Source organism: Anticarsia gemmatalis, chromosome 21 (genome assembly GCF_050436995.1).
Source record: "Anticarsia gemmatalis isolate Benzon Research Colony breed Stoneville strain chromosome 21, ilAntGemm2 primary, whole genome shotgun sequence".
NCBI lineage: Eukaryota > Metazoa > Arthropoda > Insecta > Lepidoptera > Erebidae > Anticarsia > Anticarsia gemmatalis.
In genome coordinates, this window is record NC_134765.1 from 8,013,034 (window position 1) to 8,027,550 (window position 14,517).

Sequence of the window (14,517 nt, forward strand, 5' to 3'; positions counted from 1 at the left end):
ACAACCGACCTGTCATCGAGAAATTTTGTATGAAAATCTGATCAGCGCCTCTGACGGGCGTCGTAGAAACTTTTTTTGGCAGTACATTCTAAATGTCAAAATTTCGATAGCGAATTCGGTTGTTAGTAATCGATAGTGGTATAGAATTGAGCTATTGAATGTCTGTAACGCTTTCATAGCTAAAGCGGTTAATTGAAATCAAATCAAATCAAATTATTGGTGTGGTTTTGGGTACAGTAAGGTTGACTTTTATTTAACCCAATAATATCCACGTTTGCAAACCCGCGAAAATAATCTAGTAATAGTCGCTTCTTGCTTTCAGTAAGACTTAGCTTTTCCATTTAAATTAGGTTGAGTAACAACTGTAATGCATAAACTTTATAGAGAGCTGCTTCAAAACATTTGTTGAAACTTCGTGAGGCGATGAACTGCAATCAAGTGGTCGTTTAAACGATTTAGAGTTAAAGCCAACTAATTTTACTTCTATTTAGTTTCATAATATGCTTACTAAATGAAAATGATTTATCACTTTGGTACAATATTATGAATTTAAAAAAATGCGGAAGTTTTTTTTTTTAATAGCATCTTTAGTATATTTCCTTCCTCTCTGTGAATAACTCTATACAATGCCGAATTTTCTACAAATAAAATAAGATGATTTAATATAAACGAAGGACAACCGAGTAGCATTTAATATTAACCTATACTATAGATATAATTATGATTACAGGTCAAGAGCGTAGCTCTCGTAATGACAGAATAGATTAATAAGAATGTAGAAAAATTTGTTTAAGGTTCATTAGTCCCTGCGTCATTCCAAGGCAAAAAAGCACGTTTTTATATATTAACAGCTGTGCTTACGTCACATAAGAGAGAATGGGTCAAAATTTTCCCCGTTTTTGTAACATTTTTCACTGGTACTCTGCTCCTAGTGGTAGTAGCGAGATGATATATAGCCTATAGCCTTCCTCGATAAATGGGCTATCTAACACTGAAAGAATTTTTCAAATCGGACCCGTAGTTCTCGAGATTAGCGCGTTCAAACAAACAAACAAACTCTTCAGCTTTATAATATTAGTATAGATGTAAGTATATATGTAGTAAGTATGTATGTATGTATAAAATGTATATTTGGCATGATTACCCCACGTTATCAAAAAAGTAACATGACATAATTACACTTTAATCTTGCTATATTAATGAAAAACGATATTGATCCGGGTATAAGGTTTTATGTGCCGGTAGCGGTAAAAAGCAATTTATGATCGTTTATGCTTCAATGAAGATAATCTTTGGCGTGTGTATGCGTAAGTATTAAAATTACTTTCAGTGTAGGTGTCAGTAAGGGGAGAGTATTAAAGCGATGTTATTTATAGGGGCTGTTTAGTAACTAGTTTTATAATCGACTAGCTCAGCCGCACAACACAGCGTCACATAAGAGAGAATAGGTCATAATTTTCCCCGTTTTTATAATATTTTTCGTTGCTACTCCGCTCCTAATGGTCGTAACGTAATGTTATATATCTTAAAACCTTCCTCAATAAAAAGGTTATCCAACACTAAACATTTAGTTTTTCAATTCACTCCAGTAGTTACTAAGATTAGCGCGTTCAACCAAACAAACAAACTCAAAAATTTTATAATATTACTATAGATTATTTATAAGTTTAAAGTTAATTGTCTAAGTTGACTTATTAATTTTGTGTATTTCTCAATGAAAGTATCGAATAAGCCACCGTTAGCTGCATAAGACAGCGGCACTTATATTCTAAATTCAGATAGAAAATTCACTGCAAAAATATTTCGGCAACCTATTATTATCTACAAAACGATACGAACAAATCTGAAATTTAGAACAACACGTACATTACATTTTGTTATTCCAGTCACCTAAATTCTACTGATCCTGTAAACCACCGAGCCGTGAAATAAGCAACGCACTAGAATGACTATTTAAATTTCAAAGTACTATATTAGGATTGTATTTTAATTTATAAGTAAGTATTAGCTTTGCCCGAGATTTCGTCCACAAGGAAAAATACCTCAATTAAAAATGATTCTATCACTCATCATCACTTCTTATTCTAATGAGAGAACACAGCACAAATAGTTATGATATTGTTATTTCTAGCATCTGTAAAACTTTATTTTGTTTTATCCACCTCAATACATTCATGTACTTCCAATAAACTATTTTACAAATGCAAAAAAAAACAGAAACGTCTTTTTTTGACGTCGATTATAAAGAAAATTTTTGTTATATGTCATTTAAGATCTAAACAGCTATATGAAATGGCAGAGTGCGAGATATTATCCTGAATAAGGACACAGGCTATAATTACCTACATTTTTTCTGTAACAGAATAAAGTCAGACATACCCACTGTTACATTCGACTATTCAAATAAACGATTTCACTCTCAAACTAAAGTAGGTAGTGAACTTTTGCATAATTCAGAAAGAGATCCGGCCGGCTTGTTGCGATAACAGACTAAACGTATTTACGAGGAAATGGCAGTGAGCTCTACCGCCGACAGACTGTTTCTCGCTTATCACTGCTTCTGCGTTCGTGAGGCCACACTTACAGCTGAGCTGTTTAATTATTTCATTTAGTTTACAAAATGTTCTGGGATGTAAGTTTTAAACTCTCGCGTTGCATGTTTAATATATAATAGAATATGGGAATTAATACGAACATGCATTTTCCCTTAAAATGCCTTACGCTTCGTCGCAGGTCAGACGACCATTACGAGTTCAAACTGGGTTCTGGGTTTACGTTTAGTTTTATGACTTTCTGAAGTTGTTTTTTTTAGTAATAAGGGTGTATTCAATTCATTTTATTAGCTGAGCATGGCTATTCGTATAGTATTTCCTATAGTTCGCGGCTTTATCAAAGTAAGAGGAACACAATTTAAGATTTTTTGAACTAAAAACGTCATTCATACTACATCGGAATTAAATTTTGAACACTTTTTAGGACGAGAGTTTTGACACTTTCAAATTTTTATTTTTCCTTCTTTCAACATGGATATACCCAGCTTTAATTCAAAATTGCCATACTATGCTATGCTACTATTTCCAATATCTATAATTGTTTTGTTTCTTCTACCAAAATAAATACTTAAATAAGTAAGCGCAGTATTCCTTTTGATTACTTGAATAGTACATTTTACACCATTTCTCGCATAGCTCAGTACAAGGATCAAACCTTCAGATTGAGAGCAATCTTCTTGTTTAAATAGTCATTATCACTGAGTTTCAACGCAAACAATGCCTAACAGCGTTACCGATAGGAAAGTGTGGATAACGACGTCTGAACGGAAATCACGATTGCGTTTGAATCGCTTTTAATTGTTTACAAAGAAATCTTTTTTGGAGTATTTTTGAATATTTTTGGCATCGTTTTCTATAAAATTTTATGTCAGAATGATAGTGTAATTAAAACCGGCTGTTTTAGATTAATACAAGTAACTAGCTGACGCGTCAAACGTTGCTTTGCCATATAAAAAAAAATGTGTCACTTAGGTGTATGAAAAATAGATGTTGGCCGATTCTCAGACCTAGTCAATATGCTCACAAAATTTTATGAGAATCGGTCAAGCCGTTTCGGAGGAGTATGGTAAAACTGTGACGCAAGAATTTTATATATTAGATAAACCAAATACGTTATTTTTCTTTATTGGTTCAAATTAAAATAGACGAATACTTTTACTACCCTGCTTTATTTTTGTAAGTACTTTTTTAATAGTTAAGCCAATATGCTCATAATGTTTATGCATTATACACTTAAACTTTTACCAAATAATTCTATTTGTATGTAAACACGTACAACACAGTTTTAAGGTAGGTAAATTAGAAGAAAAATTCATAAAGTTCGTGGGATTTCTTGGATATTTATTTTTAAATCTACACAAATTTTTGTTCATCTTTTTTCATTAAAATTAGATTCTATTTTTGTTGATTCAAAATCTTTTTATAATCAAATGTCAATATTTAATAAGTAACTGAATTCAAAATGATGTTTATGATCAATATAATTTGATTGAAGTCGATAATAAAATAATATAGATTGATTCGATTATCTCTTGACTTTCAATTACGAGTTAAGGGAGACTGCAGACTAGCTACTCTTAGCAATAAGCGATCGGCGATTAAGTCGCTTGATGCAGCGTTTATGCATCGCTCCTCTCACACTTGAAACTACTCGCCCTATCTCTTTTACACACCCACTACGTGAATCTCCACATCACCCCAAGGTTGATAAGGAGAAAATTCCTTGGGTATTCCTGTTCTTCGTGTGGACGGTTCTTAATTACCTCCAGTTTTTAATAAGTAAATACGGGAATACATATTATAATGACTAAATATGTTTTAAATGATGAAATCCGCCTTCCTTCATATAAAATATAAATTAATTAATTAAATGCCTATCGTGGCGATTTTGCGAAGCTAGGTGCAGTTAGTATTACAACTTGCACATTAACGGAGCAGTCGATAAAACGCGATGCAGTATCGCTACGGTCGCCAAATCGCCATTTGTTGCTGCTAAAAGTAGCTAATCTGCGACGTCCCTAAGAACAAATGTTTGATAGAATGTCAATTCATTCACTCTTGGGAATAAAAGATAATTTAATAATGTAATAATAACAAGTCATTATTGCTGTTATTAAATTTTTATATTATTCTTTTAGATTGAAGTGCTTTTGGAATGCGCTTTGATAATAATTGTCTATCATCACTGAACTAATGCAATCCGTACAATTTTTCTTATAAAATATTAATACCGTGAATTTCTAGAAAACCCGTTTACTTACCCATCTAAGAACGTAATCTCATGATAGGAATAGGTTTACGACTATCATCATCATCATCATTATATTGGCCTGTATACATCTATTGCAGATGATTAAGGTTTACGACTATAGTTCCTTGGTATTTCAACCTACGGTCTCTTGGCCACAAAATTACATATATAATTTATATTTGATACCTGATGATAATTTTGAGGGGAAGCAAAATTTTCTTTGGATTCAGTCTATCACTCATTAAGACATAAAACCGTGACATGAATTGAATTACAACTTGACTATTAAGAGTTTATTCTTGGTTAGTTCTTTCAGTCTTTTAAAGCCACACTCTATTTAATGTATTCCCTTGATACAACCAAGTTTCTAAATCTACGTATTAACTCACTGACTTTGGTAAGTCAGAGATGCGTGGCCTAAGTTTGAGATAATACTAAAATATGTAACAATATTTTTAAATTCAAATATGATTTATTTGTTTGAAATTATAACGGCACTAGTCTTCTTTTAGTTTAATAAAGAACCTAGAAGATATATGTATTGCTATTTCTATTTTTAACCTATAGATTTTTTTTACTCGACTGCGCGACGGAAAGAAGGGTAATGTGTTTATTGATAAAAATGTTAGCTAGTGTCCCTTTTCGGGATATAATCTACCAGTATCACCAAAATTACCTTTACAAAACATTGTCCAAATCGGCTCAGAAATTTTTGACGGGAAGACAAAAAAAAACATGTTTATTTGTCTTTCCATCTAACACTATCATATTAGTATGAAGTAACTCAGATGCATTGTGGATTATATTTGTATCAAAATCTGTTAAAATTTATTTCGAATTTTATTTCGTATTTATCTATTTCGAAAACAATCAGTCACTTCGATACAAAATCGACGGCAAACAAACAGAATCAGATGCAATTAATTAAGTCCCCATAAAATCTCGCTATTCAATCAGGGAATTGCCGAGGACATTGCCTTTATAGGGCGCATAAAGGTTTTATTAAAAGCTTCCATTTGTAATTCAAATTTGAAAGTGAAACTGGCTGTAGAAGTAATTGTGATTAAAACTTTTCAGAATAAATCTCTCGACGTTTTGTTTCACTGTTCGTTAAATGTATGGTTTTTGGGGAAATTGAAACATATTTAAGTCAAGAATTTTTGACTACTCATTTATTTTTCATGTAGCAAGTGTCAAAGTAATTCAAGTCGGAAAGGCTTCAGACACTTCATTCATGTCATCATACATTTTTTTGAGTTGATATTGGAACCTTTTCATATTTACTCCGTAGAACTAATTTTAAATAGCAATAAGTCACATTCGACCGGGGAAATTCTATACATGCTCCTATGGAATATCGGCGATAGGTTGGTTGTACTTTGTGTCTGCTGTTGTATGTTTGTAGAAGTCCTCGCAACACAATAGCAATTCTTAGAGCGGCAGTTGTATATTTTTATAAAAGTAGACGATAAGCCTTACCTAAAGATAACTAGTTGACCGATGAATGCAACTGTTTGTGAACGCTGGATAAGATGCGCCAAAACGTCACGTAGACGAAAGTAAAATGCGTGATCGAGTCGGATTCCAATATCTCGACTGAGACACATTCGAATAAGAGCCAACTACAAGGGCTTCCTACGCAAAATAAAACTAAACAACTATCGTTTTACAGCGACATATAACGCAATATATTCTACTCATATCTCTCGAGTCACGAGAAACAAGACGCGTCGTTAACTACATCAAATGTAAGGATATACATCGTTCACTGAAACAGAGGCAATTTCTTCTATGACGTCACGTAGAACATCATTACCATTATATGGCCCATATCTGAAGTTGTACTTTGACATTCAGTCGAAGTTTCGCCTTAAGAAAGAGATAGCGATATACACATCACATTGAGATGAGAGGCATGGCGATATTTGCACATTGAGGCGCTCTTAGCAAGTTGCACTCAGTGGACGGTAAACAATCAGTGGCTTCGGCATCCTTAGGTTATTATACAGACTGATCACATAGTGATGATTGAATTAGGTTCCGCCGTATTTTGTACGGCACGTAACAATTTGTTAGTCGCTAAGCCATGGCAAAGGCCTTCTGGTGGCTTGAACAACTTTGAGTCTAGGTTGACTAATCGTACGGTAAATTAATAAATATTATTAGACATCATTGGACAACACGGTCATTTGATTTCAAACAACAAATTATGAATACCTCATAACTCTGTCTCTTTCTCTAGGTAAAAATTGGGTCGCTTTGGCATGACGTCATAGTGTAAACGGCGAACGAATACTAATCCGTGTGAGAATATTTCAGATGATAGATTTGCACGGTTGATGTATTTTAGTGATAAAATTGACTGAGTGATTGATGTTCGTGTTTTAAAAGATCTCGATTTGATGTGCGGAGTTAATGTTGTTTGAGGTGATTCCAGATAGAATGTAATGACAGAGTTTGAAAGATGAATATAATAAGTAAAGATATTTTTTTTTCTTTTTTCCAAACACACACTTATGAGAAGCGAGGACAGGACAGAACAAGTTACTTGAATTTAGTGTCTAATAAGTGTGTCGCTCAGACAATAGAAATTGAAAAGTTGTAGACAGTTTAAAAAATTACTTCAGTAGCGCGATTCTATACCACTATCGACTATCGATGTAAATATTTTGCAAAACGTCTATATTAAAAGAAACTAAGCCTATATTTTGAGGCAATATTTTTTCTAGGTTTTTATTGAACTCTGATCAAGTTTAGTCCTAGAATCTGTTATGAATCGTTCCATGAAATTGTTTAGATCTTTTTCTGAGCGTAAAACAGTATTTGTGCCGCTTTGTAAGCGTTTCTCCTTTCAACCGTGTAACCTAATAGATATTTTCTTCTACTTTTATTAAATTATTGCTCTACTTGATAATATTGTCTATCACGCTACGCTCATTCACATCCATGCATCTTATCATACAGGACCGTCGGTTACGAGTAATTTGAACCTGTCAGTCTGTTGGTCTCTGCCTACGCCTATGGGAAAAAGGCGTGATATTATGTATGTACTTTGTTTGAATTTTTATCTTACATTCCTTTATAAAAATGTAAAAGTGTTTCCCATTTAAAACAATACTGATTTTTATCTCATATTTATATTTATTATGTCCACATTCTTTAAAATAAACAGAACAACGTCAGACCCGTCCGACGAAACTATTATTCAAAAGAATTATACAACTTGATACTTTAAAAAAATGAGATAAATTATCTTCTAAAACAATTTTTCATACAAATTGTAGCAAAGAACAAAGAGAGACATCTTAATGAAACACTTGAGATGTCCTTTAATTTTTTTATTCCGGAATCTTTTTAAGCGGAATGAATTAACAGCTCTAAGTTTTTTATTAAATCCATTAAGCGCTTTCAGCGGTTTATGATGGAAAAGAATATCATGATTTATTTTAAGTAGTACAGAAAAAGGAACTAGATTTGAGACATTTTCTCCAGCCCTGAACGTCGCAGCCTTAAACAAATAAAGCTTCGTCATCATTTTTAATTGCTCTCTAAATTGCATTATAATATTGTGTTTAACAGTCGCAAGAATTCAAAATAAAAAAAAAACAATCAATTTTAGATAACTTTTCAAGTACAGGGAATATATTTAAGGCCCTTTCCGTATATATCTCATACATTGCGACTGTACACATATTCCACTGAGTTTTTGTTTTTTCAAAAGGTCAATAGCAAAAAATTTACCTTTGGTTGGTGTTAATAATATTATTCTGACGCTTGAACATGATTTTACTAGAATCATACATTATTCCGAAAAGTTAATATTTTATCGAAGTCAAAGACCTTAGATTGTATAATTCTAAAATAAGGAAAACAAAAAGGGATTCTGTAAAGGTATTTCTTACAAAAGTTTGATATTGTTTTCAAAAAAATAATACTCGGTTTATTTTCATACAGAGTTTTATTACAAAACCTTAGTGTTATCACAATATTGCACATTTATTAATTAATATTTTCATTTCATGACCTTTACAACTATACTTAAGATTACGCTAAAACCAACAGTCAACGAAAGCACCGATATGTTTAAATATTTCGTATATTTATAATCTGTGAAGGGACTGTAATAATATTTTTACGATATTACATATTTATAAGCTTAGATATTAAAATCATTTATGTTTCTACAAAGTCCCCAACCTGCATTTGGCCTGTGTCTTGGACTCAAGACCTAACTCCTTCCTTGTTCAAAAGGAGATCCTTGCCCAGCAGTGGGATAGTAATGAGTTAAAAAAAATATCATGTTTATATTGTCATGTTAACAAAACATTGTGAATTATTTTAATGCTATAAGTAAAGAATATGAAATTTCAATGTTCTTTTTTTTTCTCATTTCTGTAATAATTAAATATAATTACTTTTTTTTATTTTCAAAAAATAACATTGGTTGGAATTGAACAACACACAGTCGCGTCACAGATTATAAATCTTAAAATACGTAACGAATTTATAATTAATTACAAATATATTTATATTTTAACAAACATTAATTAACGAGAAAGAAAACAACATGTATTTTGTTATATTCTAACAATTATTTTGTAAATATAATAATAATTTGCGGCTAAGAGTATTTATAGGAGACAGTTAATGTCCATTTTATTGCATTAAAATCTTAATATCTCAACAAAATCAGTATAAATACATCTTATTGCTAAAGAAATACTTGAAACAGGAATAAAAAATAAATACATTTAAAGTATTTTAAATTTATTTTATAAAATATATACAATAATTATAAATGTATTTTCAAAATTATTTGATATGGTTTTCGAAACTCATCTTGATATTATTACGTCACACATTATAAATATAATCGTTTTCTATAAATATTATTTTGTATTCCTGTTCAAGTATTTGATAATTTTATATTATACTTACATTCAGTATATTATTTAAAACACTATGTATAGATTAAGGTACATATCCAGAGAAATATGTTTTACGTTACATTGATATGTCATGAGAAAAATACAAATTATAAGTGAAAAGCTTAGCTAGAGTGAAAGAGAAATACAAAAAAATAAATCTACAAAGAAAAAGAAAATTATTTAGCAAAATACAAAATGTACATTTTATTTTTGTATCTAAAATTTGCTATTCTTGCCTCAACTTTTCAAGATTATTATCCAGGAAAAATAAAAACTATACTTACTTATCCCTCTTTTATTACATTACCAGTACGTAAAACTAACTGACAGGGGCCTGACGCAAAATGACAGGAAAATTAGGCACAAAAATATTAAATAAAATACTTGAGCGCGATTCTTTACAGTCGGTACAATCATGTATCAAAAGTTTGACGTTTAAAATGTACTGTAAAATAGTTCCTACGGCGCCCGCTAGAGGCGCTGATCAAATTTTTATACATTTTTTTATAGATTGGTGGTTGATAGTTGATAGTGGTAGAGAAACGCGTTTAAGTATTTCATTTATGACTGTGTCAAAATAAAAATATTGCGGTACGTATGATGCAACAATGTGGTCACCACATTTGAATGTACACACGAAACCCAATATTTAAATTTGTGAGGTTAGTAGTTAAATGTATCGTTTCTGGATTTGAATATTTCCGTCCATGGTTTGAATATTAATAAAATGTTCTATGACACAAGTTATTAAAGTATAGTAATTTTTAAAACAGCCAATAAATGTCCTTGATTTTAATTAACTTTAAGAAGAAAAACCAAATTATAAAGAAAACAATCTTAAAATACTGTTGAAATGAAACAATTTTTTATGAATCTTTGTGCTTTTAGCGAAAACATTGTTCTATACAGAGAAGTGCCGTTACATGAAAGTTGTTATATTCATTGTTTCTACAACATTCAATAATGGTGGAATACCGAGTACAGACCGCAGGCATTTCTTTAGAAAGGAAAAGTTTTAAGAAATTCTTTCGTTTCTAGGTTTCATGCCTTTGTAATTGGCATAGACTGCTATTATTAGAAACTTTTTATTTACAAAGAAAATGTTTATTATTTGCGGCAAAAGTTTATATAAAATTTAGTTTAATTGTAACACAAATTCTTGTAGAATGTCTGTCATTTTAATTTGGAGTGTATTTTATAATGAACCCAAAATGTTACTATGCAAAATACATAGTAAAAATTTTATCATACATTTAACTTGTCGTGTATAGATAATATTTAATTTAATTTTGTTGTATATTAGTTTAAATGAAATTAATGTATTTATTAGGTCTCTAAGTAAATCAGATTCAGAATATTTTTATGGAAACAGTATCAATCAAATATTTTATGTTTAATCAATACTAATATATTCACTTAAAAATATAACTGCATTACTGTATTGGAAAATCCTGTAAACGTACTTGTAAGCATAAATAATTAAAATATAATAAATGTTCTAAAATACGCAACTTTGTAACCTTTGATATTGCTTTTATATCAAAAGTGAAATAGAAGAGTAAACAACAAAAATGCTATTTCATACAAATGTCTTTCCGCGCTATTGCAACATTCGTAAAACGTTTCTCTCTAAGCAAATGCCACGTTCTGCACCCGATTTTATAAAATAACGTTCACAATTGGAGAACTGTATCTTTTATACAACAATGTATTATTTAAAAATGGTTTCATATTTTATTTTAAAAATACTGATCGATGTATAGGTTTGGTTTACATTGCAAAGTCTATATGCACTTGGTTGCTGTAGCAATAACCACTTGATACATCAAAGTAACAATTATAGATTCACTCTTATTCATAAACACACTATAAACCTATTTTAGTTAAAAAACTACTGTAATATGTTTTCTCTTCTTGATTTCGCTTAGGTGTGAAAGAACCAAAACTCTTTATAAGCCTTTCATAACTTCATATATTTTTATGAATAAGAGGGTAATGATATTTCTATCAGTTCTAAGGCTTTCGGTATTTATATATGATGATTTTCATAGATGCTACACTCAAGTAACTCTTGAATATGAAAATCTTGTATACAATATTTAAGTCATTAGGGAAAACGCGACCTAGTTGCTTTTAGCAGGCCAGTCACTGAAAAGCGCATCGATGCAGACGCTAAAAAGCGCGATTTTAGTGCCACGACTAAACGCAAACAGTCGCCAAAACGCGATACAGCATCACTGAAGATAAATCGCCAATCGATGATAGCAGATGCTAAAAGTAACCAGTCTGCGGTTTCCTGTTTGTAATTTAAAGTGACTTTCATTTCTCATCCATTTGTGAACGATATTCTCGTCCCAGTATTCTGATATGATTTTATCTAAAGCTACAATATTTATTGTTCTTAATCATATAGGTATAAGTACAGGTGTCATGTGGATAAATTAAATTCAGTAGAAAAGTGACAGTGCAAGTGATATGAAGAGATAAAGTGATATGTATCCTCTAAGTAAGTGATATTTGAAGTCAGTCAATTTACGACAGATACTTAATAAAACCAATTTAAATCTCATTTTAATTGCGTTTGAGCAGACTATACGATATCGATAAGAAATCGCTCGCGTTGTAAGTATACAGCTTATAAAATAGGTACAATTTTAGCTTCGACTGAAACCTAATATTATGTTGTAGATATGTTCAAAGCTAAAATTCGCGCTTAGTGTTCACCCGCTACTATGACGGCAGTTGCTATAAAATATATATTTTACAACAAACAGCAATAATATTTCCAATTTACACGTACAAATTGGCTAGAAATTAAACACATCAACAAAAACTTTGATTATAATATCCAATGTCAACGTAACTAATAGTTCTAAATTGCTCAAATAAACTCACATTACTTGAATAACTGTCGAAAACAGTCTGACTTCAACAACATATTGTTTAATATATATATTTAATTTTGTACAATATATATACACTCTCACTAATGGTCCTTATATCCCAAGATCCTTGGACGGTTCAAACTTCATTTAAGGATCTTTCACCCACACTGGATAAGTAAGAATTAATTTTTAGAATACCCTATAACAGTTTACCCTTCACGTTAATTAAACTTTTGGGTACTAAGATTAAAACAAATTTGTACCGTATTAGGAAAATGGCACTACGAATATACTAACTAAAATAATATTAGATGATCATTTACTTGTTAATTACTTTTAATATGTTAAACGGATAATGGTGGTTTCGGCAAATTGAAATAGTTCTGTTTTAGTGTTCTAGACTTTTACTATCTCTCTAGGTGACCAGTTGTATGAGCAAATAATATTATAACTGTTTTGTTATTGTAATCATTTAAACCATGACTAAGCCATCTGAGTACCTTCATTATAAACTAATGAACATTTCACACACTCCCTTAACGCTTCTTTAAAGATAAACTGAGTTCATTGCGGTATCAAAACCGTCTGTATCAGATGTACATGAGCAAAAAGTGACTTGAACGCCATTCAATTTGTATTTGTTCAAAAATGATAGAATATAGGTTCGCCGTTAAGCTGTCGCATTTTATGGTTCGCTGTGTTAGATTAGTTCATTCAGTCGTATGCTTAGTGGTCAACCTGGTGTCGAAGTTGTTCAAGCCGCCCGAAAGGCCTTTGACATGGCTTGACGACTGTTATCTTAGTAGACAACAACCGGGACCGACTATTTACGTGCCCTCCGAAGCACGAAGACGCTCAGTTCAAATACCACTATGCGGTCACCCATCTATAGATTGATCGTTTACCGACCAGTGAGCGCAACTGCTATGAGCGCCTCGTTAGATTAGTCAAAACCAGCGAATATTCAATGTGACAACTATTTTGAAAATAAATCTCGTATTATAATTGGAAATTGAGTGTAAAGTTATTAAATATTCATATCTGCATTTGATAATGTGTGCGGCAAACAGTTAGAATATAATATGTTTGCAGTAACACAAAATGGATGCAATAACAACATTAGTTTATCAATTATTTATGATTTAATGGCACTTAGTCAAATGAGTGAACGTTTGATGATCCAATTTCACTCACGTTGAATGGCTCTGAACATATAATAATTAAAATCGGTAGATTAGTTTAGCATAATTAATTTTGAAATATGTATTGTTTTTGTTAAATATATCAAGGATTTTTGATGAATAATCTAGTACTGTTTATTTTAATTCTTTGAACCAGTTTACATGAACTTAACATTACAAAATATCAGAATAGGTAACAAAATGACCGAGTTTTGTACAAAAATCTTCTTATTTATCCCAATTGAAAAGTACCAAAACATCATATTTTTTCGTTATTCTTTTAACCATTTATGTGGTGTTCTCTTTTTCCTGCCTACCCCTGTAGGTATAAAGCGTATTTTTATATAGGCACTAAACTATTTGTTTTAATCCCACACCTAACGTCATTACAAATAAAAGGGTAAAACGGCACTGTTATAAACGTCTTCTAAAATTTATTTCCTGCTCTCTTCCATCCTAAGCATCCATGATTAAGTCGTCTAAATAGGTCACCTTATGTCTTCGTACCGTGTACTGAGGGCTACTATCAAAGAAGCGAGAAGAAGGCTCAAGTAGCTAGTTGTTGTCTTAACTCCGCTTTGTAGTTCAGCCAGACTCGATCCTGTTGACAAGAAGATACATTATTTTATGTAAATATCATTAATATAAATAAATATCATTGGACAACTCACACACGGTCATTTGATTCCAAACTAAGCTGAGCTTGTACTATGGTAACCA

The 14,517-nt window shown here is 31.3% G+C and overlaps 1 protein-coding gene across 1 annotated transcript in view; it reads right to left on the reverse strand.

The window, feature by feature from the left end:
• Window positions 1–13,964: 13,964 nt before the first annotated feature.
• The window catches only part of LOC142982315 (protein sidekick-1-like), a 75,627-nt gene continuing 75,074 nt past the window's right edge, over window positions 13,965–14,517 (reverse strand). Inside the window, exon 9 of the mRNA XM_076128757.1 lies at window positions 13,965–14,398. Coding sequence (XP_075984872.1) covers window positions 14,286–14,398 — 113 coding nt within the window. The 3' untranslated portion in view covers window positions 13,965–14,285. The remainder of the gene's footprint in view (window positions 14,399–14,517) is intronic.